The 27,416-nt window shown below is 37.8% G+C and overlaps 1 protein-coding gene across 23 annotated transcripts in view; it reads left to right on the plus strand.

Moving 5' to 3' along the window:
* NRXN1 (neurexin 1) overlaps nt 1–27,416 on the plus strand; it is a 1,264,827-nt gene that overhangs the window by 1,190,791 nt on the left and 46,620 nt on the right. For 2 of the 23 annotated variants that reach the window (XM_056118604.1, XM_056118612.1), the window contains exon 1: nt 7,489–7,642. The exons of the other annotated variants lie outside the window; for them this stretch is intronic. In XM_056118604.1, the coding sequence (XP_055974579.1) occupies nt 7,610–7,642 (33 nt within the window). In that variant the 5' untranslated portion in view covers nt 7,489–7,609. Of the gene's footprint in view, nt 1–7,488; nt 7,643–27,416 lie in introns of those variants that run through there. 23 annotated transcript variants of the gene reach the window in all.

Raw genomic sequence — 27,416 nt, forward strand, 5'->3', positions numbered from 1 at the left:
CAGGTAAAGGTAAAGGCCCTCCCGTTGTTCGTCGATTTGCTGGAGCGGGCCCAGTAAGTCTCCATTGGAGACTTTGTTGTTACTGTGTTTGCCCAATTGTTATTATTATTATTATTTATTCTTTATTGAATTACTCTGAGATAGTTACAAGCTTTTATGTTTGAGTTACAATCATACAATGATCGAACTTCATCCCTCCATCAGTACACATTCTCCACCACCAATGTCCCCAGTATACACCCCCTTTCCAACCCTCCCCAACTTCCATGCCAGACAATTCCCCCCATACTCTCTCTCTACTTTTTTGCATTATGGTTTGCAATACAGATACTGAGAGCTTATCATGTTTGGTACTTTACCTACTTTCAGCACACATCTCCCATCCTGATCGATCCCTCCAACCATCATTGTCTTAGTGATCCCTTCTGTATTTCAGCTGCCTTCTCCTCCTGCTTATGAGGCAGGCTCCTAAAGTCACATTTAGCCTTCTCTTTAGGTATCTTTAAGTCATTCTTGTTACGTGTAAATAATACCCATAGGGATGGAAAGATAGTTCAGTGGACGAGGCACTTGACTTGCATGTGACTGACCAGAGTTGGATTCCCAGCAGCACACAGGGTCCCTGAAGTTCCACAGACGTGATGCCTTAATACAGAGCTTAGAGTAAGACCTGAGCACAGCTAGGTGTGGTCCCAAGATTGGAGGGTGGTGGGGATCACTGTGTTGACGTACAGTGAGAGTACAGTGTTTCAACTACACACTTAGTACATACCAAATCCAGGCTTCTCATGTGGTCTATTAATGTACCTCAACTGCATAGAAAGTTTTGTGAATCCCACCCCCCATCTTTTCTTTTCTGCCTCCCTCTGCTTTCCTTCCTGTTTTCTAACAGATGGATTATGACCAGCAGTTATTACTTCTTTTGATAAATACTTTGTCAATCACCCTCTAGAAATATTTGTTCACTGATGTGAGTTTGTTAAAAAGGCTGTCCTACCTACAATCATCTGGAAGGATCAATTTCTTATTAACTTTCTCTTTCACATTTTAAATTGAAATCAAAATGCACAAATTGATTATCCTGTTGTCAAAACTAAGAGAAATGTACAGCATTTTCTAAAAAGAAAATTTAAGTGAATGAGGGACTAGCAATATTAATCTGTAGAGATTATTCTGAAAGTGTATGCTTCAGCATTATTACTCTTTGACCTTAAACTAGCCAGTTTAGAAGCCCGCTAGGATTAAAAAAAATACAACCAGTACAACTGGAACATTGCTGAACAATGCATTCTCAATTCATCTTCCTGAGTCATTGTTGCACAAAAAAATGAAGAGAACTGTGGGTTTATTATTTTATCTTAAGATATTGGGGAAGTTTGACATAATTTCAATGGGTTCTGATTTCATAAAGGAATGTTAACCTATTTGTAGAGCTTTAGAGAACCACTGTAATAAATCTCCTCTCAAAAATATAAATGTTTCAGCTATCTGAAAGAAAGATTGCCAGAAAGATGTCCACTTATGGTTTCTAACTGCAGCTCTTCACCAGGTCTACCAAGACCCATATCTGTCTGCACATACATAAGAATCATCCTTATATGCTACATAAGAGTATTATTTGCATTTTAATGAACGTAACTCAGAAATATGGTGAATCAAAACATTATTTATATTTTAAAAACCAGTTTGGGGAACAGCCCCTCATGTATATCTCTGAAGTTCTAGTATTTCTCTTTTTTCTTTTTTTAGCTATGACACATTCCAGTGAACATTTCTCAATACTTTTCTAAAACTCTTTTAATCAAATCACTATAGATTCAGAGATAGAAAGTTAATTAATGTTAAGTTTCAGTCATATACTGGTCCAATACCAATCCCTTCCCCAATGTCCACTCCCGTCTACCAGTTTCCCTCCTGACCCCTGCCCTCAAGCCTGTCTATGTGGCATGTACTTTTGTTCTTCTATTCCTTAAAATACAAAACAAAAAACCTGTTGTTTTCTCTGTTAACATACTTTTCTGATAAGAAATCTGAATTTGAAACATCAAGATGAATAGAAAAGAATGAAAGAATGCTATTAACAATGTAGCCAGCATGAGATCCATCTAAATTAAAGACTCCAGTTTCCAAGGAAGTATTCAAAAATTCTCAGGCATTTAAATTTTTAATAGCAATTTTTTTAGAGCAGGAGGCATAGGTTGGACTTGGAGAGAACATTTGCTATGTATGTTATCAGTAGAAACCATTCAAGGTTATAGGTACTCTTTAAATTCGCTGAGTCTCAAATCTCTCTGTCTCTCTGTCTGTCTCCCTCGATCTCTGCCTCTGTCTCTGTCTGTCTGTCTCTCTCTTTTTCTCTCTCTTGCAGCAGTATAAGAAATTTCTTAGCACAGCATGATTTAAAGAGTACCTGAGACAACTGATTTTTGCTTGTATTTTTTGATAAAATGCATCTTGAGATATAACCAGTGTAAACAGAAAAATTCACATAAATACAGTAGAGGAAAATCATCCCTGTCATTTAATATGTACAATTTTATTTATTTAGACATTGTTTTCTTTCCTTAATCTGATCCTAGAAACAGCAAATTCACCATAAGAGCTGGAGAGATAGATTCAGAGTAAGAGGAAGCGTTACATATGTTAGACTTTTATTTGATCCCCAGCACCACAAAAGATCTCCTGAGAATTGAGAGGAATGATTTTTGAGAAAGTGCTAGGGAGAAACCTGGAGCATTCTGGGTTTCCCCCCAAATAAAACAAAGAGGAGGAAAAAACAATAAAAAATAAATATTAAATTAGTGGTTAAAGAAATTTTCTGGGAAACCATAGTCAGGGTCAGGGAAAAGCAAAAATAGGGGAAGGAAAAGCAAAAATAATAAAATTGGAAAAGTTGAATTATTCACTATAGTCTTGCAATATTTCTATTTTTCTGTCATATTAAAAAGTGAGAACAACCCACCACATTTCTCTAACAACTTCAACTACTTCCTGGCATATGTCTCTTACAAGTTGCCCATGCATCCAACTTCCTCTTTATCATGACTATAGTACAAATACAGACAATAAAACTTGCATTTTAAAATTTTATAACAACAATTCATACTCTTCTGAAGGGAAAAAATATTTTTTTATGTTTCATATCCATAAATACTCTAATACTATTTGGGGTGGTAGGGCAGTAGATGATGAATCTCTTCTGGGTAGAAAAAAAATTCAGTGCCTTCATTCAACCTAAGTGGAGGAGGCATTGATGCCATTTCCTATCTGATATCTTATTAGTTCACTTGACATAAACATTTTACCTTTTCTATAAGCTTTAGTATGATTGATAAAGATGGCAATTGTTTTAAGCATCTTTAAATAAATTGACTGAAAAGGGAAGAAAACCACTGTTAATTTAAGCCAAGTGATCTAATGTTTCTACCTCAAAATATAACATTTCTAAGGTGAAAGAATTAGACTATGGTATCTATAATATTGGGGGATTTTTTAGTTATAAAAATCTACTTTAAAGATAATAAGATGTTCTCCCATACCATATAGTATATAACGATACCTGTGGATCTGTGGTTCTCTCTCCCTCCATCCTACACGCACTCTCTCTCTCTCTCTTTTTCTCTTCTTTCTTTCTCCTTACCTCCCCCCTCTTCTCTCCTCTCTCTTACCTCTGCGTCTGTCTCTATCTCTGTCTCTATCTCTGTCTCTATCTCTGACTCTCTCTCTGTCTGTCTCTCTCTCTCCTCTCTCCTCTCTCCTCGCTCTTCGCTCTTTCTGCCTCGCTCTCCTCTCTCTTTTCTCTCCCCTGCTCTTTCTCCCCTCTGTGCTTTCCTACAATGTCATCTAGAATCTATGCACTACTTTGACTTGAAGCTTCTCTGCTGTTTCCTGGTGGCTCTCTCCTCAGTTCTGCTCCACAGACCCCACAAGTCACAAGTGTGGTGAGGTGTGGGAAGTGGTCTGACAGGCATCGCAAGAGGGAAGGTGACCGAAAAACCAAATTCCCAAAAGCCGATTCTAGGAGAGAAAGCTCATTGGGGATCACCAGCCAGGCAACAGCCACTGACATTCCTTCTCGTGAGATTTAGTCACACTCCGTGGTCAAGCTGAGATAGAGGATGGTCTTCTGCAGGGTTTGTTCACTTCCTTGTTTGCATCCCACCTTTTTGGTCACTTCAGTAGTCGCAGGTCAGAAGGAGCCTAATTTGAGGCTTTCCTTCACATATTTTCTCAAATAATCCTCCTTCAATCTCCTAAATACGGTCCTGTCTGATCACGTCTTAAAGAATTTAGAGATGAAGAACAATAATAATCAAGCGTTTCTTGCACTGTTCATTTTGATGAGATTCAGTTCTTGGATGTTTTGTTTTAAAAATAATCTGCAGAGCAGGTTTCTTGTTCCACCCCAGACATCACGATCCAACAGGTAAATCTAATTTCTTACCTAGCACATGTGTCTCAGATTTTCGGGTTTCCCTCTTCTCACCTAATCCCATTGCTGTTCTGCCTTTTCTAGGCTTCCTAACTTTAGAGTGAGTTGGGCTTCATCCTCGCTCTTCCTCTCTTCATCTCAAATTACTTCATTTATCCTTGACATCACGAATCTCTTCGGACAGCACATTTTCCGTAAAAACTTCTTTGTGAATGTGATGGGAAATACTGTTGGCTGTTTAGGCCAAGGTTTCTTAATCTCAATTCTATTGACAATAAGAGTTAGTTCTTTGCTGTGGAAACTGTTTTGTCCCATAGTCCCACATTCATGCTCAGTTTCCACTGGCCTCCAGTGCCATATCCTCATTATTGCAGCGTTAGGTGTTCCTTTGGAGGGCAAACTCTCTCCCAGAAACTACAGGGTTAGAATAATGTTGTGTGGAGGCAAAGATATTTTAAGAAAGAATATTTAAGTTTAACTTAATTTGGTCAACTCATTTTTAAAACATATATGTATCTTAAAAGTCCAGGACTTTGAGAAACAATGATATAATCTGTAAGTCCCATTTTATTTTTGTTTACATTAACTTGATATGCGTAGGAAAAACAAGAAAGGAGATTTTATTTTATCTTTAGTTCTACTTTATTGGTAAAAGTGCATATCATGCAATTTTATGCATATCATCTTGCCCATAGAACAGCAGTAAGTAATATCCGAAATTAAGATTCATTTTATCTGTCACTTATTGCTAATTGCCTCTGGCTATGAAGACTAAGGTTTGGAGGGGTTAATTTGCCCAAGTTTGGATAATGAGTCAAATCATTTACTTTCCAAGTCCTTCACATTTCTGTCTCTAGAAATCAAAGATAATATCAGTGAATTAGTCATTATAAAATGTAAAGCTGTTAACACTTGTAAGCTTGAGTTCTGGTCTGCGTTAAGAAATAAAAGAACTCAGATTTGACATGAGATACGCAGCTCATCAGCTACTGAACCTATATATATGCCCCCATCCCCCTTCCCACCCCTGCTATACACAGCTCCCATTCAGAGGTTCCTTTTCTCTGTTTTTTCTCCCCCCAGCAGTTTTGCTCAAGACATCTACCAGTCATGTTTTTCTCAACCTAAAGGAATGCCATGATTTTAAGTAACTTTAAATTGGAAAAAATATACAAACTTGATAAAAAAAAAGTCACCAAATTAAACCATGCCACAGTCCCACTTTTGAATGAGTGTACCTCCTCAAGTTTAACTATTACTAGCTGAAACTCTGTTTAGATGTAAATGTCTTCTATATATGCAAGAATATAGTTTGTAAGTAGTTTATGTACTTGTCTTTAAGCAATTTAAGATTTGTACCTTTAATTTTTTTCAAAGTACACTGTATTTTAGAGATCTGTTAATATAAGGACATAGGAATTTACCACATTATATTTTTATCTTTGTATGGGGGCCACATGTGGCTGTACTGAAGGTGGCTTGCATTTCCAGAGATAACATTTCCTCACGTACACTAAGCATTTACACTACCAGTTGAAACTTGGTCTTACAAATTTCTATTTTATAGCTACGAACTGTTTGGTCTATGAGACTATCCCACTATTAATCACATCAATTTCTTATTGATTACTAGTTGTGTGATTTCTGGTTTGAGGCTATTATATTTCAGTGATTAGGACTGTTGTTATTGTTATTTTATGATTGTTAACTTTTGTGGTCATAACATTCAACATTAATCTATTTTAAAAATCTCGGTGCTTTAAGATTGTTATAGTGAATAAGTTAAATAGAATGGGCACCTCACAATATTTATTTAAGTATTTGAAAAATCTTTTATTTTCTGGTAAAATACACAATGTAATAAGAAAAAAAGTGAAAAATTTGAGAGGTCTAATTTTACAAGCACATGTTTAAAAAATATTTCCCAAGTCAACATAAATTTTGAAATTTCAGCGTTTGGTGAAAATTTACTTATGTTGGGACACTTATTAGTAAAAGCACAGTAACTAGCTCACCTACTAGAATAATCTCAGATTCTTTTCAAAGATGTATTAGGTGACTTTAAACTGAAAAGAAAAAGGAGTTAAATTAATCTTTGGAAAATGCATGAGTGGATAACACGTTTGTAATTATAGTCTGATCAAAGCAAACAGATATATCTGGGGTTGTATTTCCATATCACATTCCAGGTGTGTAGCCTTTACTTACCAAATAATTATTTTTAACTCCTAAGGAAAGTAAAAAGTAAGTGCAAATTTACATCTCTGGAAAGACATTTATTCTTTAGACTTTAGGAAACAAGATGTATCCTTTGATGCTTGTTAATTTTTATTTTTGATGATCGATAAAATGGAATACTTCTTGGGGCTTAAACTGTCTTTAAAGAGGAACAGTCTTAATTGGCAAAAGAGCTTAATGATGTACTTATCAATGTTATATAATTGTCTTTACAAAATCATCCCATAAAATAATCATTATAAACGTGCTTCCAAAAAAAATGTTAAAAGCCATTCATTTACTCTGGAACAAAATTAGCATACACTTGCAAAGATTTAAGGGGGGTTCTGGGCGGTGGGGTGTCTGCTAATTGCAGGTGAAGGCTTCCAATCCAGTACTAGCTGAAAACTGGATAATGATCTGAAGGGAAGCCCCAGATTGCAACTGTTGGGACAGCGGGGAAAAAAAAAAAAAGAGTTTAGCTTCTGCTCTGCAATCAGACTGGGTTAGAAAGTTAAGAGAAAATCCCCCACGCGTGAAAACGGAATTTTATGTGAGTCTGGCGGGTACCCGAAGCCCAGTGCCTCTCTGCCATCCCAGCCTGGGAGCACCGTGCACTGCATCGGCACCCGAGTTCGGGGACGGAGAGCGGGCTGCGCGGCGGCCCCAGACCCGCGGGCTGCAGCCGGAGCTGCCGCAGCGCTCCCTGCAGCACCGCGCCAGCCATTGGCTCCTGCGTGCCACGTGACCGACAGAGCCGTTTCTGTGGCTTTTCTCGCAGGCCGTGTGCGAGGCACTGATAGGCCAGGCTGATGCGCAGGCAATCTATCATCTCGGGCTCCCACTGAGTCAGGGAGCTCTCCTGTCACCAGTATTGATTTCAGAGGATGGACTAAATTTCCTAGGATTTCCATTAAGAATTAAGCGAAAGCTCTAAGCACGCAGGGTAGCCAGACAGACATGGACATGAGATGGCACTGTGAGAATTCGCAGGTAGCTCCTTCTGTCCCAGCCGGGGCTCAGCACAGCTTACAGCTGCAGCATGCAGGCTTTAAGATGCCAGGGGTGTGAGCAGATTAGAACGAAAAATAGAACGAACTGATTCTGAGGTTGATATGAGGCTACTTCTACCGGGAGATTGCATGGCAGATTGATGCACGCTGAATTAGAGATGGAGAAAGATTGTCTCAGAAATGTTCAAGTCCTGAAACCCTGAGCATGGTTGCTTCTAGTTTTCTTTGCTGCTTTTCGTGAGCTTCAGAGTTTTCTTAGCATGTCGTGGCAAAAGAAAACAACCAAAATTCTGTGTCTGTGTGTGTGTATGCATTGAGTGCATTTGAGTAAAGGCTTTCAATACTTGCCAGGCTGCTAATTATTGTTAATGACTTGGAGATAATTTTTCCTAAATATGTGTAGTTTCTAGCTGTGCATGCTTTTGCGACTGAATGGGGTTTTCGTTGAGAATTTGTAAAGACATGTCTGTATTAAATGTGTGCTCGGTACAGCAGAAAATGTATTAGTGATCAATGGTTAAACTGATTAATGGAATTATTTCCTGATGATAAGATTTCAGTAACTTTTATTTGTACACTGACTTTGCTTACTAAGAAATAAATGCATGTCTGGGATTTATAAAAAAAATTATGACTTTTTATGTTTGACGAAATTTTTTGAGCTATAATTTTTTTATTATTGCAACGAAACGCTAAGATTTTTGTTTTATTTAATGCAGGCAAGATGACAGAATTTGAATGTATTTTTAAGATTTGGATATAGGAATGGATTCAATCACGGTGATTTGTGTACGTGAGTGATCATGTGTTTGTTTCTGAGTGTGTGAGTTCTTTGGGGAATTTTTTGATGCTCTCCTAGCTGGTCCTTATTCTTGGGAAGAGGGAAGTGCCTTGGCATTCAAATCTTTCCTAGGCCCCCGGGAATTAGAGCGAGCAGAAGCGAGAGTGTGGCCAGATGGAGTTGGCACTCCAGGCAGTGAGGGAAGACAATAGGGGGGTGGAGCAGATGGAGGACAGCAGGGGAAGCAGATCGAATGGGCCTGGGAGGGGCTGTGTGCTTACAAGAAGCCTGGCCCGTCCCCGGGAACTTCGGATGCGTCTTTCTTTAATTAGGAGACAGAATGTCATCTCTGTTGTGACAGCTATTTTTCATTCAATTGGGTAGCCCCTGCTTTATAGGTTAGAGAAGTAGAAGTTGATTTTTTTTCTCTTCCCAATTACAAATGGTGCACTGTTCATGTGTTGTGTGTGGCTTTTTTTTTCTGTGCTTTATTGAAAAATAGAAGAAAGTTAAAAATTGCTATTGTGTGATTGAGTTGTCTGTGTCAGAATATAAAGGTGCCAATTCCTACTAAAACTTATCAGACTTTCAGCGGTCCCAGCATCTATAGAACATAAATGTTTGCCTAAGTAAGCTTTCAATTCTGAAAATAGCAGGATTACTTTATTATTATCTTAGGCTAATATAATAGATAATATTAATATCTTATACTATTATATTTGCTCTATTACAAATTGATTCGGGGTTAGAAATGCTGCTTTATAGAATAATTCTGATGTCTCACTTAAGAATGATTTTATTTCATCTTGAAGCCCAGCAACATGACCAATGAATGCATAGCTCAATTTTTGAAAATAAATTAATCTTTCGGTATCCTTGACTTTTGCTATCCAAGTTTCCAAAGGACTGTGTACAGACTTTTCCCAGAATGCTATAGCAATGATAAGAGATAAAAGTCAAGTTACTTCTGAAATACCTTATTTTAATTAAATTCTGGGTGAATCCAAACTTAAAGCCAAGTAATCAGAATTATTCCAAAAATTATGATAAAAAACAATATTTTTCATATGCATATTTTAGACCACACCCAAAGAGTTTGTATTCCCATCTGTGTGCCCAGGAGTAACCCCTGGTAGTATTCAGGGACCTTATGTGTTTGGTAAGATATGAACCATGATTAACCAAGGGCAAAACAAGTACATGCACAGTAACCTCCTGGACTATCTCTGGCGCTTTTAAAGAAAGTTTCTAAAGCTATAAATGTACAGTTTTTGATGTATGGGTCACCCTCACCTCACTTAACAAGTTGACATTGGTGCTGAAATTTGTGTTAATTAAGCCACTTTCAAGTGTGAACCACTGGCGGTATGAACCAACGTCAAAATGCTAACAGTTTAGTTGGTGGACCTTGTGTATGGAAAGAAAACTTCGTCCAAACAAATAAATGTTTTGTCATGTTGCATATCTCTTCTAACTTGTTGAAACTTGGCTTGGTGGAAAGTTACTATCTGAGTAAGAAAATAAAGATCTTTACCTTACCTCAAGTAGGAAAATCAAAAGAATTTATTGAGATAATTTATGCTGTTTCCCAAAATTGAAAGTTTATGTCATTTTTTGAATATCTTCTGCAGACTTTTTCCTCCATTTCCCATTCCTAAAAATGAATGAGTGTTCAATAAGTGGTAAACCCCTTCTTATTTGGCAAATTCCCACTAATATCTTTAGAAAGAAAAAGCCTGTAGACAGATGATTGACGGCACTCATTTCATTACATAAAGTGATCTAGCAATGAATAATTGTACTTTATAACTAAATGAACATTAGAGTTTTACAATGAAGGTTGCCTAACAAGCAAAAAAGCCACATTCTTGTTTTGGGGTAAAGTGATATGTAACTACAAAACCTTCAAGTAGTATTACATATCTGCTCTCCACACACTTGAACTCAACTGCCAAGCAAATTTCTCACAAAGACATTAACCATGGAAGTGCTTGTGTCTACAATTAATTAGTGACATGGAACTGTGTATCAAGATTTTGGGGGTAGTTATTATGAGATGTTAGACTGTGTACCTTCCATATGCTCCTTAAATATTTGAAATGGGCTCATCCCAAAATATCTGGTTGCATATTTATAATCCACAAATACAAACAATTTAACTCTATGTAGGTGGTATTTATAGGGAAAGCCTTCTTATATTTTGTGATTTTTCAAGTGGAAAAAGGATAGCTAAGAACTTTTTTGCTACCTATATTATGTTAAAAAAAATCAAGAACTAAGCTATACATTCTTTGCTTTTAGAAAATTACTCACTTGAAACAAGATTTCACCTTTTCAAAAGTAAGGCTTTTCTAACTTTAGGAGCACTGGCAGAAATCTTATGGTGAATAGTAGTGGATTCACAAATCACAAATCATCCTGTTATTCGTCGATTGCCTCGAGCAGGCCCCAGTAACGTCTCCTTCATCCTAGACCTGAGATTATATTCAAGGCTCTTTAGGAGAATGAGACCCATCATTGTTACTGGTATTTGGCATATTGGGTACGCCACGGGGAGTTTGCCAGACTCTGCCGTGTGGGCAGGCTACATTTGGTAGCCTGCCAGTTTGTCCAAAGTAGGAATGAGATAATAAGATGTCATAATAAGATGTCCAGGATTACTACCCTAAATTATGTTTAGAGCTCAAAGTCTCTTTTCTCATTCAGTTCTCACCTTCATTTATCATTCCTCCTACTATAAAGAGACCAAGTTATACTTTATACATTTTTATGTATTTAGGATTTACAATTCTTTAATTTCTATTACTGTCATTGTATTTTCTCAGAAAAAACATTACTTTCTATGATCTTATTTACATTTAATTGACCATTGATATTGAAATCTCTTGTAACTGCCCTTCCCTCTTCTCTGGCACAGATGCAAAGTAGCCTTACACAATATTATTGAATAGATAGGCAGTTTCTAGTACCTATGTGATTGTGAAGAGTCACAATGATAAATTCAAGGATAGCTTTAAGGTCTTTTGGTGAATTAGAACAGTATGAGTACAAACTGAATAATCATAAGAAAGCATTAATTTTCTATTTTTGTATCATAAATTATGTGTCATTAGCACTACATATTTCCATTTACTTCTCAACTTTTCACCTTAGTTTGAAGGCTGCACTTTTTATCTAAGTGTCAGTTAATGTACACATATTTTCTAAGAATATGCTCTTCACCTCATGGTAATTTTGAGAGTGGGAGTTCATGATGAATTCAAGAGATGGGCACATTTAATTGTGAGAAATTTCTGTGTTTGTTTGAACTGTCCTCATTATCTGGTAAAAACTTACTGGTAATTCAAATCATTTAGGCTGTCACTGTCACTGTCCTCCTGTTGTTCATTGATTTTGCTCGAGCGGGCCCAGTAACATTGTGAGACTTGTTACTGTGTTTGGCATATCGAATATGTCATGGGGAGCTTGTCAGGCTTTGCCGTGCGGGCGAGATACTCTGAGTAGCTTGCCAGGCTCTCCGAGAGGGGCGGAGGAATCGAACCCTGGTCAGCCATGTTGGCTGCATGCAAGGCAACTGCCCTGCCCGCTGTGCTATCACTCCATTTAGGCTGTATAACCCCCAAATACCAGTACTGGTATTTAAAAGTATTATTAGAGTAAAGGTGTTTGACTATGTATGAATCAAGGTTCCAAGTCTGTCCCCAAATCAAAGTAGTCATTTTCTGTTTAACTGTTCTCAGGAAAACATTGATTATTTAAAAGCTAGTTTTTATATTGCATGCATATTAAAGTAATGCAAAATGGTACAACTTTTTAAGTCACTTACATATTATATTTGTATTTATTCTTTAGACTTATTAAAATTAGCCATTGCTGCCAAATGTTTTCTTTCAAAAATATAACTTGGTTCCTTTTTACTGTTGGATGATTGGAAATATTTAGTCATTTTCCCAGAAACTAGACACTTTGAAGAAAATACAACTGTCTTGGTTTACTAAAATATATAGTTTGAGCATGTTTTTAAGTTAGTCCATCAATAATTTCCAGTGTGTCTGATTCTCTTTTCTGTTAGTCTCAATCTTTGATTTAAGAAAAAAATAGTTGTGGTTTAGGTAACATGATCACAACAGTGTTAACAGCAGTTTGATTTTGATGTCATCAAAATGCTCAAAACCTTATCCTTATGTCACATCTCATCCACCTCCTCCTTCCCTGTCTCTGAATTAATTTCTGTTTGAGGGCTGAATACCAAAAAAGAAAGCAGAATGCAGGTGGATATGTACGGGGCACAAAAAAGATCTGACTTTAAGCTAAATTATTTCAATTTTAGTGATCACATAAATCAAAATAATTCACACTTTATATGTTCACATAGTTTTCCAATTGCTTTTCTAATCATATTATCTTATAATGTCAATATTATTGTTTAGCAGTATAATGTTAATCTGTATTGATATAAGTATTAAAAACAATGGATATTTATGGGAAATTTTATGAAATTTTATTAGTACTTACAAAAATGATAGGTGTAAAATATGAGTAGTTCTTGATTATTTTTTAAGATCTCAATTAAAGGCTGTTTTTTTCATACCCAGCAAGATTTCAATTGCTATTGGTTAATGCTTTTTAAATAGAAGGTTATCGATTCAATAGCAAAATAGATGCTGACTTTAGCCCACCTTTTCCAGTATACCCTCCATTCTTTATAGTACTTCAGGAAGAGATGAATATTTAAAGTAATGAAATGAAGTAGAGAAGTATATATTTGACTTATTCAAAGTCTACAGTATAAGGTTATTTTCAATGATAACAGAATCCAAGTTATGGATGCTACATGGTTTATATGTGTAAATATTACTGAGATTTATAGATTCCTTATTATGGTTGTGTTATTGAAATATTTTTTAAGTAATGTTTTTGTTCTTGTTATTTGGGCCATATCCAGCTGTGGTCAAGACTGACTCCTTACTCTGTGCTCAGGGATCACTGCTGACTGGCTAGACAGACCATATGTGGAGCTGGAGAGCAGAGCAGGCTGGTTATATGTGAGCCAAGTGCAGTTACCAATATGCTATCTCTCCAACCCAGGAATAGTTTCTTTAAAGAAAGATATTGTATAATCATCAGTTCTTCACATTTATCTTGTAGTATAGATAAATTTGAGTAGATATAATGTGCTATCTGCATTGTTCAATTGTAATGAGTATTTTCATTAATTATTTAGATACATGAAGGATAAACATAGAATTCAGCCTTTATGCAGTTACTGTTAATAGTACATCTTGTGAAATTGTTCATTAGTCAATGCTAAGAAATTGATATTCTATATACCACTTGAGAAATGATTTCATTTTAGAGCTTTTGTGTCAATGATGTAAGTTTCAGTAGTGTTTTTGGAAAAATGTACCATCACCTGATTGAATGCCCACTAATTATCTGAAGAATTTTTCTCAGTGGGCTAATCAGAGTTCCCACTCAGACTCATTCAGTTTGATGTTTCAGAAAGCAAAGCAATGAACAGGAAAGTTCTGTGCATGAACTTCATTTCAGAATCAAGTGTGATTCAGTTACTTTTTTCTATTTTCTCTTTCCTTGGAAAATTTACACCATCCTTAACCTCGCACACTCTTTTCCAGTCGAGACCTAACTAATATTCACAATTCATCACAACTCTGACATGTCCCAGTATGGCCAGAATAATTTTTGTAATTATTTCATTTTAGAACATTTTCCAATTGACATATTTTTGCTACTATTATATATATATATATATATATATATATATATATATATCTTTGAGGACAACTGACTCCTTAATTTTCTGTTACTTTATTTCCCAATTTGTCAAACGAGGGGTTCACAGCTCTAACAGTTTATTTATATTTTTTGGTTCACAGCTGACTGTGCTCAGGGGTTACTTCTAGCTCTGTGCTCAGGAATTATTCCTGGGGGGCTCAGGGAACCATGTGGGATGCCAGAGATCCAACCTGAGTTGGCTGCATGAAAAGAAAGCGCCCTACACTCTTACAATCTCTCTATCCCCTCCAATACTTTAAGATTTGTGATGTGAGCAAATTTATTTTATAAGAAAGTTTTGCAAAGTGTTTTAAAACTAAACCACTTCCATTTTGTTCCATTGTTTCCCCTGAATTTTGAAATAATTTTGCATCAGAATTTTCTTATGAAATTTTCATTTTGGAAATAGTTGAAGACTAATCCAGCCATGGCTAGCATTAATGAGAGGGAAAGCTCTTTTCCATTTCCATCATGATGAACGCAGAGATTCATTAGCATTCTATGAGAAAAGGTGATGGATTTCAGAGAATTAGCAACCTAAAGCATAAATGGAAATGCCAGAGGAAAAAGCACCATCCTTTCATTTCAATGCCATCTTGGCAAAGAAGGCAACATTTTGCACAGGGCACTTCCAAAATGCAAGCAAATTCTATGAAAATAAAGAAAAGGTGCCCCATACTGCTTGCTTTTCTCCATGTATTCTAAAACCTCTACCTTTGGTAAGAGATCTGAGAAATACTTCAAATTTGTTTTTCATACAATGAAAGCCAAGTGAGCTAAATTATTCATTGAGATTGAAAATATTTATTACCCTGTGTCAAAAAGCCCTGATTTCTTCTCTGGTATTCCTAATAAGAACCCTGTGGTGTAAAATCTTGAGCTCAATCTGCTCAATAATGACCCACGTGTATGCTGCACCCACAATGTATATGTTTAAGATTTATATCAATACATATTTCATGAAGTGTTGCACATTCTGGTCTAAAAGTCTGTCATCCCTGACAGTCATACGTTCTTCTGATGGCTTCTGGTGCCCTGTGATTTCTAAAGGAAATGGGAAGGTAAAGTGAGGAAAAGGTATCAACAGATCTTGAGTAAACTTTCATCATAGATAAAGAATTATGAAAAAAATGAGTGTAACAAATGTCAGCTGAGATCTGCATGGAACAAATTTTTGTAAAGATTTCCTTTTAAATCTGAAAAGGAGGAGGGTCTGTATTTTGGAACAGAAGATCATAGGACAGGATCTTTCTATGGACATTTGCAATGTATTGATAAAAATGGCTTGCAAAAGTCTATAGTAGTTGAAAATAATCATCACAGGAAATTTCCCTAGATACGGGGAAATGCAATTCAAACTTGGACTTTAATAATACCCAAATTCTTAATGTATAGATATAGTTATTTACATGTTTTTTTTCTATTAATGGTTAGTGTCCAGACCCACACCATCTATGCCCAACCAGGATTCACTATTTGTTATAAAAATCAGCCTTTTGGAGTACAAGTTGATCTGTTTAGAAGGATTAGCTTTATTCTTTTTTTTGATAATGATTTCTTTTTTTAAAAATTTATTTTTAATTGAATCACCATAAGATACAGAACTACAAAGTTGATCATGATTGGGTTTCAGTCATATAATACCCCAACATTCCATCCTTTCTACTTTTCACAACCACAACCTCCCCAGTTTTTGCGCCTCCACCCCCATGTTCGCTTCTACTGGTGGCAGGCGCTTTTCATACCTCTCTCTTCTCTCTCTCCCCTCTTCCCCGCCTCCCTCTCTCCCTCTGTCTCTTTTTAGTTTGCCATACAGGTACTAAAAGATGATCATGTTTTTCCCAACTATCATTTCCAACTATCCTTGTCATAGTGGTCCTTTCTCTATCATAAGTGCCCATCCCCCTGATTTATGGCAGTTTCCAGTCATGGGTAACAGTCTCATGCTATGTTTTTTCATATCCCACAAATGAATGTCATCATTCTATGCCTGTGTCTCTCCTTTTCAGTCATTCCACTCAGCATGTTGCTCTTCATGCCCATCCATTTGTAAGTGAATTTCATGGCTTCATTTTTCCTGCTGGCCATGTACTATTCCATTGTGTAGATGTAGAAGGTTTAGCTTTTAATACAATCTTACAGCAATGGGTGACATTTCACGTGGAGTGAATATGAAGCACTTCAAATTTTGAGCATTCTCCTGCAAACTTTAGAGCACACTAGGACTATGGCACTTTGGAGAGATGAAGGATAGTGCGAGAAGCTTCCATACACTTCTTGGTCAGTTTGAACTATATATTAAAAAATCTGCATTCTGCAGATCTGAAACATGGAAATTATTTACACCCCTAGGGTCTTTCTTGGCTAATTACTTATTCAGTTTTTACTCTTTTAATGGAAACAATTCTTCTCAACATTTTAAAATTTACTGTAAGGGAGAAATTATCTCTGGATAAAGTACAAATGAGTTTTTAAAGGCTGTTATCATGCCTTCTCTATTTTTAGTTGAATTATCTAAGCAGTAGTGTCTATTTTTTTCTGTACATTGTCTGATAAAGATATTCAAGAAGAGGAAAATCTTCATGAAGCTTTTCCTTCTCTTACGTTTTGATGGATAAGAGAATGAGAACTTTGCTTCCAAAAGGGGATTAAACCTAAGACAGACATAGTTTGGTTGAGTGGCATTTAGAAAAGAGCTGTTTTTTTTTTTTTATTTTAATTGCTCGTTTTATAACATTTTTTCTTAAAACCCTTTCAGAATTTTGGGACCAAGAGTTCAAAATCCTCATGTTTCACTGTACAAGACATAAACCTTATATCCTTACATTCCTAGGTTTGAAGTATCTCTATCTTGGGTCTCATTTATAAAATGGATTGAGACACCATGCTACTATCTCAATACACAAAGATAAATCCCTTTATTTTCTTTTTTCCTCTCTTTGGTTCTTTCTCTTTCCTTTTTATTTACTGTTTACTTTGTCCTCCCTCCCTTCTTTTTGCCCCCAGAACTCTGTTGGTGGCATTTACAGTTTTATTTTACTCATTTCTGCCTCTGAAAAATCAAAATCCTATCTAGAAACTAACATAGAGCTGTAAAATTATACCATTAGACATAATTTCCCCTTTCCCTTCTCTGTGTTGTAGTTGTTTCAGCAATGATTTGGGGCTGGGGGATGAGTATCACATACTGGCAGTGCCCCCAGGGATTATCCACATTAGCTGTGTTTGTTCACCCCCTAGGTTGACATGTGCTTGAGTGCATGCTTTGCTGTAGCACAAGGATCTGAAACAGATCAAATATGTGGTTTTTATTGTCCTCACTTGTAGAAGGTAAGTACTCTACTTCTGAGCTATCTCTGGACCCCCACCCATGAATGGTAGGCCATAGGGTTAGCAGGAGAATCCATTGACTTTAGTGACATTAAAATGAAATTTATGGAGCACAGCTTAATTGTTAGGTAAGAGGATGCATAGGATTTTATAGTTTTACGACTTAAGTAAGCATTTTTTTTTTATTTTTAGTTGGGGGGAGGAGGTGGGCCGTACTGGAAGTGCTCAGGGTTACTCCAGATTTTATTCTGGGGATTCACTTCTGGCAATGCTCTGGAAATCATAGTGATGCTGGGGATCTAACACAGGTTGGCCATGTGCAAGGCAAGCACCTTACTCACTGTCCTATCTTTCAGGTCCAAGAGCGCTTGTTGTAAGAATAGATATTGTATGAGATTATATAATGTCTATAGGATATAACAGGGCTAGAGCGATAGCACAGCGGGTAGGGTGTTTGCCTTGCACAAAGCCAACATGGCCCACCCGAGTTCAATTCCTTCGCCCCTCTCGGAGAACCCAGCAAGCTACCGAGAGTATCTCACCCCCACGGCAAACCTGGCAAGCTACCCATGACGTAATTGATATGCCAAACACAGTAACAACAAAATCTCCAATGGAGATGTTACTTGACCCACTCAACAAAATCGATGAACAACGGGAGGACAGTGACAGTGATAGGATATAACTATTGGAGATTTGTTTTCAATAAATTCCTGACTCTACTTTTGTTGATTTAAGTTTTATTTGCATATTGAGTAATGATTTACTGTGTTTAATATGCATGTCTTTTACCTGTTTTGATGAGCTTGATTTTATTACATACTTAATGCTTTCTTGGGGTATTTGTAAATGGAATTACTTTTGAAATTTATTTATCTTATAGTTAATTGCTTGCAAATAGAAATGCAACAGTTATTTATAAATGTACTTTATAGGCTGCCACTCTACTGTGCTGTTTTATTCTTCTAATTGTTTTTTGGTGTAGTCCTTCAGATCATATATTCTAATGGAAAATGAAACATTACATCAGATAACAGTACAAAGAGTGGATATCTTTGTCCTTATACCTGGAAAAAATTAGAGTATATTACCAATGAGTATGATATTTGCAGTGGATTTGTCACATATGGACTTCACTTACTTTTTATATTCCAATAAAACCTCTAGAGATCTACCTATAAAGTATATAATTGATAATTCTACCAAAAGACTTGAAAAGGGTTGCCTTTTACACAAATATCCAAATATAGGTGTTTAAAGAGTTGTTTTAGTTTTCCAGCTTGTTTCCAATGCTTGGGCTGGAGCAATAGCACAGCAGTAGGGCGTTTGCCTTGTGCGCAGCCGGCTCAGCCAAGCCAGGTTTGATTCCTCCTCCCCTCTCGGAGAGCCCGGCAAGCTACCGATAGTATCTCATCCTCATGGCAAAGCATGGCAAGCTACCCGAGACATATTCAATACGCCAAACACAGTAACAACAAGTCTCAGGATGGAGATGTTACTGGGTCCGCTCAAGCAAATCGATGAATAAAGGGAGGACCGTGACCATGACTGTGTCAATGCTCATCAACTAATCTTGTATAAAATTGTTGCAGCAAAGTTTGCGAGGGTTGGGAGCTGCATTTGACACAGCAGGGAATTTGACCCACTCAACTGTTACGTATATCCTTGGAATAATCTGTAGTGCTGCTTAGCTTTGAGAATGAATCTTGTTATAGAAGTATAGAATCAAAATTATTTGAAAACTGGCTTTTTCCTACTACATCAATATCAATATCAATGAGACTAGAGATATAAGAGCCATTAGCTGTTTTGCCCTATTTCCATAGAAATTACAGTGAACATTTTTAAGAGTCCTAATCTATGTTTGTGTAAACTAAATCTACGTAGATTCTCCTTAGAACTTGAAATTTCTGATTCTTGTGTGTTTTCTGGGTTGTTTTTCTCTTTTATATCCACTTGTTATGCATAGTTAATTATTGTCTTCTCATTTGTTGAATTCCTGCATTGTTATAGGTTTTTCAGAATGGGAGGAGGGGGAGCGACTACAGTTTTAAAGTCACTCAACAGTGTGTTACATCAGGACACATAGGGTGTTGGAGTCAGAGAGGTAGACACAAGAGAAAGAGAGTGTGTGTGTTTTGAAAGAGGGATCATAGTTAAAGCATCAGAGTGAATTTTAAATAAGTCTCAGCCTTTGTTAGATAGTAACGGTCTTGTTTTACTCTTCTTTTATGAGCCTCTAAGGCTGTGGCCAGTGGGCCCCTAACACAGTGTTCACAGTGTTCACCTCACCTGGAGGGAGGTTTATGCAAGGGTTTGAGGATGCTATGCTGCTTGGACCTTGGGGTTCTAGGGATTATCTGAGCCACCAGAGTTCTCAGTGACCCCCAGCATCTCCCCAGAGCTCCCCTAGGCTTTCACAGCTGCACTTTAGGATGTTTGGAAGAACTTGTGGTGTTAGCAACTGATGCAGGGTTAGCTGCCTTTGCCCTTGGCTGCCCCTCTGACACTGCTAATAGCTCTTTTATTTGAGGTCCTTGTAGGGAACCAAATGCTGGAGCTAGTGGGTTTCCTGTAGCCTCGTTTGGACATTGGGCATTTTTACTATGATTTGCAGCAAGAACTAGAAAAGCTGAATATCAGGAAAACTGAATATTACACTATGTTCTAAGTAAGTCAATTCCTTGCTGGTCCATGAATGTTTACAAAGCATCACCTTACAGTCAGAAAGAAAGGGAAAGACACAAATTATCTCAGATGTGGGAAGTAAAGATTCACAAAAAGATAACAACAAAGGGTGGAAGGCAACAAGACAGGAGAATTGATCCACATGCTAGAGCTGAGGGTGGGGTGGGGTGCAGTTATAAGGGAGGGGTGCTAGGGGCCTTTGGTGAGGGGGTTTTGATGAACTGATGATGGGTGCTGTTTGAAATTATGTGCATGAGAAACCATTATTAATTATTTTGTAAATTACAGGGTCTCAGTAAATAAGGTTTTTCAAATAATAGAATATAAAAATATATTTGAGAAGCAAAAAAAGTAAAGAAGTTATATGGTACTAATTTTCGGTGGGGAAGCTTTGGAATTGGAAAAAAGTTAATAATTATTTGACATACCAGATGTGTAGGTATTTCATGGATTCTATTTATAGGTTCATTATTTTTTCCTGTGATTTTTTTCTTTTTGGACATACCTGGCAGTGCTGAGGCACACAGGGTTCCATGTAGAGCCTGTGCCCCAGTGCTTTTCTGCAAGTTCTCTTTCAGCCCTTTGCATTTTGGTTTTTGTTGTTGTTGGGCTGGAGCGATAGCACAGCGGGTAGGGCCTTTGCCTTGCACATGGCCGACCCAAGATCAATTCCTCTGTCCCTCTCGAGAGCCCGGCAAGCTACTGAGAGTATCCTGGCCACACGGCAAAGCCTGGCAAGATACTCGTGACATATTTGATATGCCAAAACAGTAACAACAAGTCTCTCAACGGAGACGTGACTGGTGCCCACTAGAGCAAATCGATGAACAACAGGAGGACAGTGCTACAGTGCATTGCTACCAGACGTGTACAGAGATAGTCCAGAGATAGACCGCTTGCCGCAAACATTCCCAGCCCGGGATTTATCCTCAGAACCTCACCCCCAAGTCATTTCAGGAGTGATCTCAGAGAACAGAGCCAAGAGGAAGCCCTGAGCACTGACAAGTTTGTCACCCTCCATAAAATAACTATGTTTCCTATAAAAAATAGTTTGAAAATTTTTTATTTTAATGTTCTAAGTGATCCGTGTATGGGGGAAATCCAAACTCAAGAAGGCTAACCTGAGTTCACTGCCTTCAAGGAACACATCATACCCTCTGTAGTATTGCTCTGGCACCTAGACATTTTCTATTGAGTTTCATATTTTTCACCTTTGAAATGGACATATTCTTCAAAAAGTGTGACTATTATTTAGGCAGCCTCTATTTAAACTTCATTTATGAATAACTTTTAAAGGGTAGCATCCCATGATGTAGAAAAGATTAAAATGTTTTATTCTAGCCATTTAAAGACCTGATGTGGATCAGTAACATCAACAAAAGTGCCTCTATAATTTTTATGGGTGGGAGTGAAACTCTGTGTTTGCCATAGTTGCGAAAATGATTATCAATGAATCCACAGAATATAATTATATGTACATCCATATGTGAGCTGGAGCGATAGCACAGCGGTAGGGCGTTTGCCTTGCACGCAGCCAACATGGCCAACCCGAGTTTGATTCCTCCGCCCCTCTCGGAGAGCCCGGCAAGCTACCTAGAGTATCTCGCCCGCAGGGCAGAGCCTGGCAAGCTCCCCGTGATGTATTCGATATGCCAAACACAGTAACAACAAAGTCTCCAATGGAGATGTTACTGGGCCCGCTCGAGCAAATCGATGATCAACGGGAGGGCCTTGTGTGTGTGTGTATCTCTTCAAAGCAAGCAGACTGGAGGGAATAGACAGCTCAGAACAGATAACAGTGATCTATCTTCACATTTGCATACATGGAAAAAGGGTAGATAGATAAATGGAAGATAAATAAGTTGTTTTGTTATTTCTAGTTTCTCTAGGGAACAGAGACAATTATTTTTAAAACTTTTAAGACATAATGAATGGCAAACATTGTGTATCTAGTGATCTGAACCTCCACATGTAAACTCGGATGAATGCTTGAAAGCTAAGATGAAACTCACACAGTCTTGCAAACCATTGCCATGGCAACATACTTAAAATTTCCAAGGTCTTTCTCCCTTGAGTTTGCACCTGCAGTTAGCTTATTGTGAAACAAAAAAGAGGGCTTTCCAACTTGAAAATGCTTTGGAATGGTTGCTAGCATGCTTTAAAATAAAGGAGAGTTTAAATGTTGAAAAGCAAAATAGAACTTTCAGGGGAAAGCACATTTGCATTCTTCATGTAATGTCTGGCTTCTTTCCCTTTCTTCTACTTCAAAATATTCTAAGTAAGAGAAAATGTGGAATCATCTACCTGTTGTGGTTATTAAAATACTGCAGGCGGTGGGTGGGGGTGGTTTCCACTTCAGTGACAAACATGATACCTCCTGGCAGGCCATAGGTAACATATGTGCATGATGTAATGATGGTGAGAATAGCTAAGGTTTAGTATTTATTATGCATATGGAGCAATCGTGATTTTCTTAGTTCTCACAAATACATTGCAAAATTGAGTAGTGTATCTTTCTCATTTCACAAGGAACATTAAAGATATAATCTACGGGGCCAGAGAGGTATGACAAGAGCTAAAGCAGTTGCCTTTCACACACTCCCAAACAAAACAAATCAACAATAGACATCACCTACATTCTAAATTTCAGATTTAAATGTGAGTCCTACACCATCGCCTGCCCAGACAACCACTCTTTAGGAAGTGGTGGCACAAGTTCTCATAACTAGTACTAGCTGCCCTTAGCCTGTCAACTGGAAAACTTGTCCAAAGAAAGAAAAAAAAGTGTCTTCATGGAGAACATGTCTCTGTCACTCAGGGTAGATTGAGGGCAATCACCCATCCTAAATAAATAGATCCTCCTCCATGCTAGGATCTTGTTCTACCTGAATGTCCTGACTCTTCCCTTTAACTCAAGAAACCTCCAAGTCTTTCAGGTAGTAATGGACCAAAGAAGATAAAGCAAACTCCTCCATTGCAACAACTCTTTCTTCATTTTTCTCCCAGCACAAACTTATGGTAGATCAAGGGAGATGTGGTCTCTCTTCTGACATAAAAATGGAGATTAGGGGCTGGAGCAATGGCACTGTGGGTAAGGCATTTGCCTTACGGGTGGATTCGATTCCCAGCATCCGATGTGGGCCCCTGAGCATCGCCAGGGGTAATTTCTGAATGCAGAGCCAGGAGTAACCCCTGAGCATCACTGGGTGTGACCCAAAAAGAAAAAAATGAAGATTAAGCAGATATTTCCATTGAAATTTCATTGGGAGGTAAACTTTTTTCCTATTCTCTTATGTACCTGGGAAAAAGAACTGTAAGTAAAAAGAAAGACAGATTAACAGGAGTTCAACATACAGTTTTATGCTTAGAATTTTCACAATAGGTTTAAAAAAATGACCAAAGCTTGCTGCTTTTCTCTCTTTCAGACAAAGAAGTAGTAAGTGAACACATGAAAGGCAAAGTAATTTTAGATTTGGACACTAATTTAGTGAGTTAAATAGATTCTGCATTCTTTGTGACAACCATTGTCTTCTTTCTTCCTGGCTCAGAGAGGGTACTTTGTCACATGAGAGATGTATTTCCTACGCTTAAGGAAAGAGAAAAAATCATCACAGAATCATTTATTTATCGGCTGTTTCTCAAGAATAATTCAAAACAAAAGATATTTGGAACAGTGGTGTCACCTGTCCCGAGCCCGAACAGTTTGCTAGACTTCATGAAATAAAAAAAAAAAAACCTATTTGTAAATTATAGTAAAAATTCTCTGAGTGCTTCACTTACAAATAATGATACTCCCTTCTTGAGGAAGTTTGTGTTTTGAGGAAATTAATTGCTCAAGCGGGCCCAGTAACGTCTCCATTGGAGACTTTGTTGTTACTGTGTCTGGCATATCGAATACTCTCGGTAGCTTGCCGGGCTCTCCGAGAGGGGCGGAGGAATCGAACTCGGGTCGGCCATGTTGGCCGCTTGTAAGGCGAATGCCCTACCGCTGTGCTATCGTCTTGTATATTTTGAGCTCTCATCCTTGCCCACGTGCTAAGTCACATGCACTTTCTTACCTGATATCCCCTAAGTCTTCTTTCCCTCATAACCTGTGCATTGGTTCTCAAGATAGAGAAGCATAATCATCAGAGATTAAACTTTCCAGCATATCCAAAACAGTGAATTGGAAGGGAAAGACTGTCAGTAAAGGTGGACGGTGATAGGAAGAAATTATGCAGTGGGTATCTACTAAAAGTAAAAGAATGGCTTGAAACCTTGGGCCAGAAAATGGTATCATCTCATAATTTTTCTTAAGTTTTGTTTTTGTCATTCTTTTGGTACCATAGCCAGCAGGCTTCATGGCTTACTCCCGGCTCTCTTCTCTGGGATCATTCCCCGTGGGGCTCAAGGGGACCATATGTGGGTCCGGGTAATTCTAGGTCAAACGTGGGAAATGCAAGTGCCTTGCTGGCTGCACGCTCTCCAGGGCAGTGAAACTATCGTCTTTAACATCTGAGGTCACTCTTGGATTACTGCTGCTAATACTCATAGCAAGGAAAAGAACCAGGGGTATCAAAGACAAAAAAATTGCATCTGCTGAGTTTCCTGTTTCAAAAGTAGCATACTGTCATCTCAAAGGTTCTCGTCAAGACAGGTGACCTATCTTTATGAATTTTAGTGAAAACCGGATTTTCCTGTGGAACTCCAGGCCTTCACTAGAAGACAGTTATCGAATTCTCCCTGGCATCTGCATGTGGATTATTCAGTCAATAACAGCCTTTCCTGTGCTGCTGAATAATCTTGAATGATGTGGGCAGATGTCACCCCAAGCGTTTCTCATTGACCTTGCTTAAGCTATTCAGTCAAACACTGGACAGTATTGCAAAAGGCAAATCACTTTTAAGAAGATTCAGATATGGGGCCACAGAGATAGAGCAGTGGGTAGGGCACTTGCCTTGCTTGTGGCCAAGCTGACTTGTATCCCCAGTATCCCATATGGTTCCTTAAGCCTTCCAGTTGCTCAGCCTCCCTGAGCACAGAGCCAGGAGAAATCCCTGAGCACTGCTAGATTTGACCATAAAACAGGGAAAAAATAATTAGCAAGTTACTCTTGCTGCTATTTTTTTTAATCTCTCATTAGCCAGGCATGAAACTGGGTCACGGTCACGGTTCTCCCGTTGTTCATCAATTTGCTCGAGCGGACCCAGTAACGTCCCCATCGTGAGACTTGTTGTTACTGTGTTTGGCATATCGAATCGTCATGGGAAGCTTGCCAGGCTCTGCCGTGCGGGCGAGACACAAAATGTAAATGCCAGCGGGATAAGGGACCAGGAAACTGGGATCCACTCTTGAGCCTGAGAATGAATGATAGAGTGATTTTACAATCTCACCTGACTGAGAGCTCAGGGAGAGTCTCTCTTTACCCCAAATAAATTAGAATCAGAAACTGAGCAAGTCTCCAAGTATTGGGATAAGTGTGATGATGAGTCCTGTATTATCGCATGCAGCTAGATGCAAAACTTCAGTTTTCAAGATATTGATGCTTTTGTAATGGTTCTGAAGTTATTTTTACAAGTGTTGTGATATAACAGATGCAGTGTGCATTGTGTATAGCATGTTTAAACATGGATATGTGATTTTAAAAAGAAATCACACTTATTTGTGAAGGAGATGTCTGTATCTAAAGAACTGAGGAGAACAATGCTTGGGATAAATTTAACTTTCCTCATTGCAGGGACACATACCAAAGTTAAAATGTGTATAAACCCAGCTGGTCTACATAATAAATAGCCTCAAAACATCTTTTAAGTGGCAGACACTGCCAGACTTTGTCTCTCTAGCCCTAAAGAATGTAATAGTCATAATAACCCTGAGAAATTGGTGTGTTAATAACTTTTTTTTAACATTGGACGTCTTCTAGTAAAGTCAGAAAGTGTTCCCAGAGTCACAAAACTAAGTGGCAGTGCTGGGATTTTATCCCAGTCTGTTTGGCTCTGAGAGTTTTTCTCCTTCCGTGCTCAGCACCCAGAGAGCTTCCTTCTCCTAAGAGATGCCTTTATTTGTCACACACATGGCTGTAGTTTTACATGGAGCTTAAAGCAGGAGAGTTTAGTTGGTTGTTTTTATCTCAGTTTCACCAGTCCCAATCTACATCTCTTAAGATTCATCCTTGAGAACTTGTGACAGCTTCCAGTTACCCCCATAAGCATGGATATGTGACAGGTTGTCCTCATAGAATATGAGCGGTTTGGTCATTTAAATTTAAGGATTAGAAGCTGGGTGTCAGGGATTCTGGTATTTCAAACCATCTCAGAAGATGCAGAGCTCCTTCTTGGTGTCAGCTGAGCAAAAGGTTATCTCTTTACTTACAGATCCTTATTCACAGAGATGTTTCCAGGTTTTTATTCGCACTAATACTGGATGAGAATATATAACTGAGGCTTATAACTTTACAGGTGGGAGTGTAGTGGTAGGGTATATTAATTCAGTATGTACTTGTTCAGTTTTGACTTTTCCTTCTATGGGAGCAGGTCTTTCCTCTTGAGATAGTTCAACAGTTATTTAAGACACTGAAAAATGAAGTAGGAAAGGATAGGAATGAAATGCAAACAAGTGAGGTAAACAACAGGAATATTTCTTAGCTGCAAAAAATGAAAGAGTATTTATTAATTGAAAACATCCATTCTAATGGGTACATTTTCCAAAGGAATTATCATGAACAGGCTTCAACTTCATGACTTAATTGATATTTTTTTCAATCAACTAATGGATTAAATGTCAAAAAGTCATGAATAATTAGATTTAGATGATCCTCCACTTTTGAAAATATTGCTTTTGTTTTGGGGTCATGCCTGGCAGTGTTCAGGACTTACTACTGGCTCTATACTCAGGAACTGCTCTTGGCGATACTGGAGGATCATATGGGATGCAAAGGATTGAACCTAGGTTGGTTGCGTACATATAAAGAATGTCCCTGCTGTATATCACTCTAGTCTCCTTGGGAATATTTTTGTGCAATTATGAGGTGCATGTTTGCTTCCTGTTTTATTGTGATATAATTTATATTTTAAATGGCCTCCTTTTATTTTGCCCTGTACAAGAAAGTGACTTGAGTGTTGGGCCTATTTTACCTATCAACTGTACTCTGTTTTAGTGACTAGAATAATTTCTGATTCAT

Source organism: Sorex fumeus, unplaced genomic scaffold (assembly GCF_029834395.1).
Source record: "Sorex fumeus unplaced genomic scaffold, SorFum_2.1 ptg000003l, whole genome shotgun sequence".
Lineage (NCBI taxonomy): Eukaryota > Metazoa > Chordata > Mammalia > Eulipotyphla > Soricidae > Sorex > Sorex fumeus.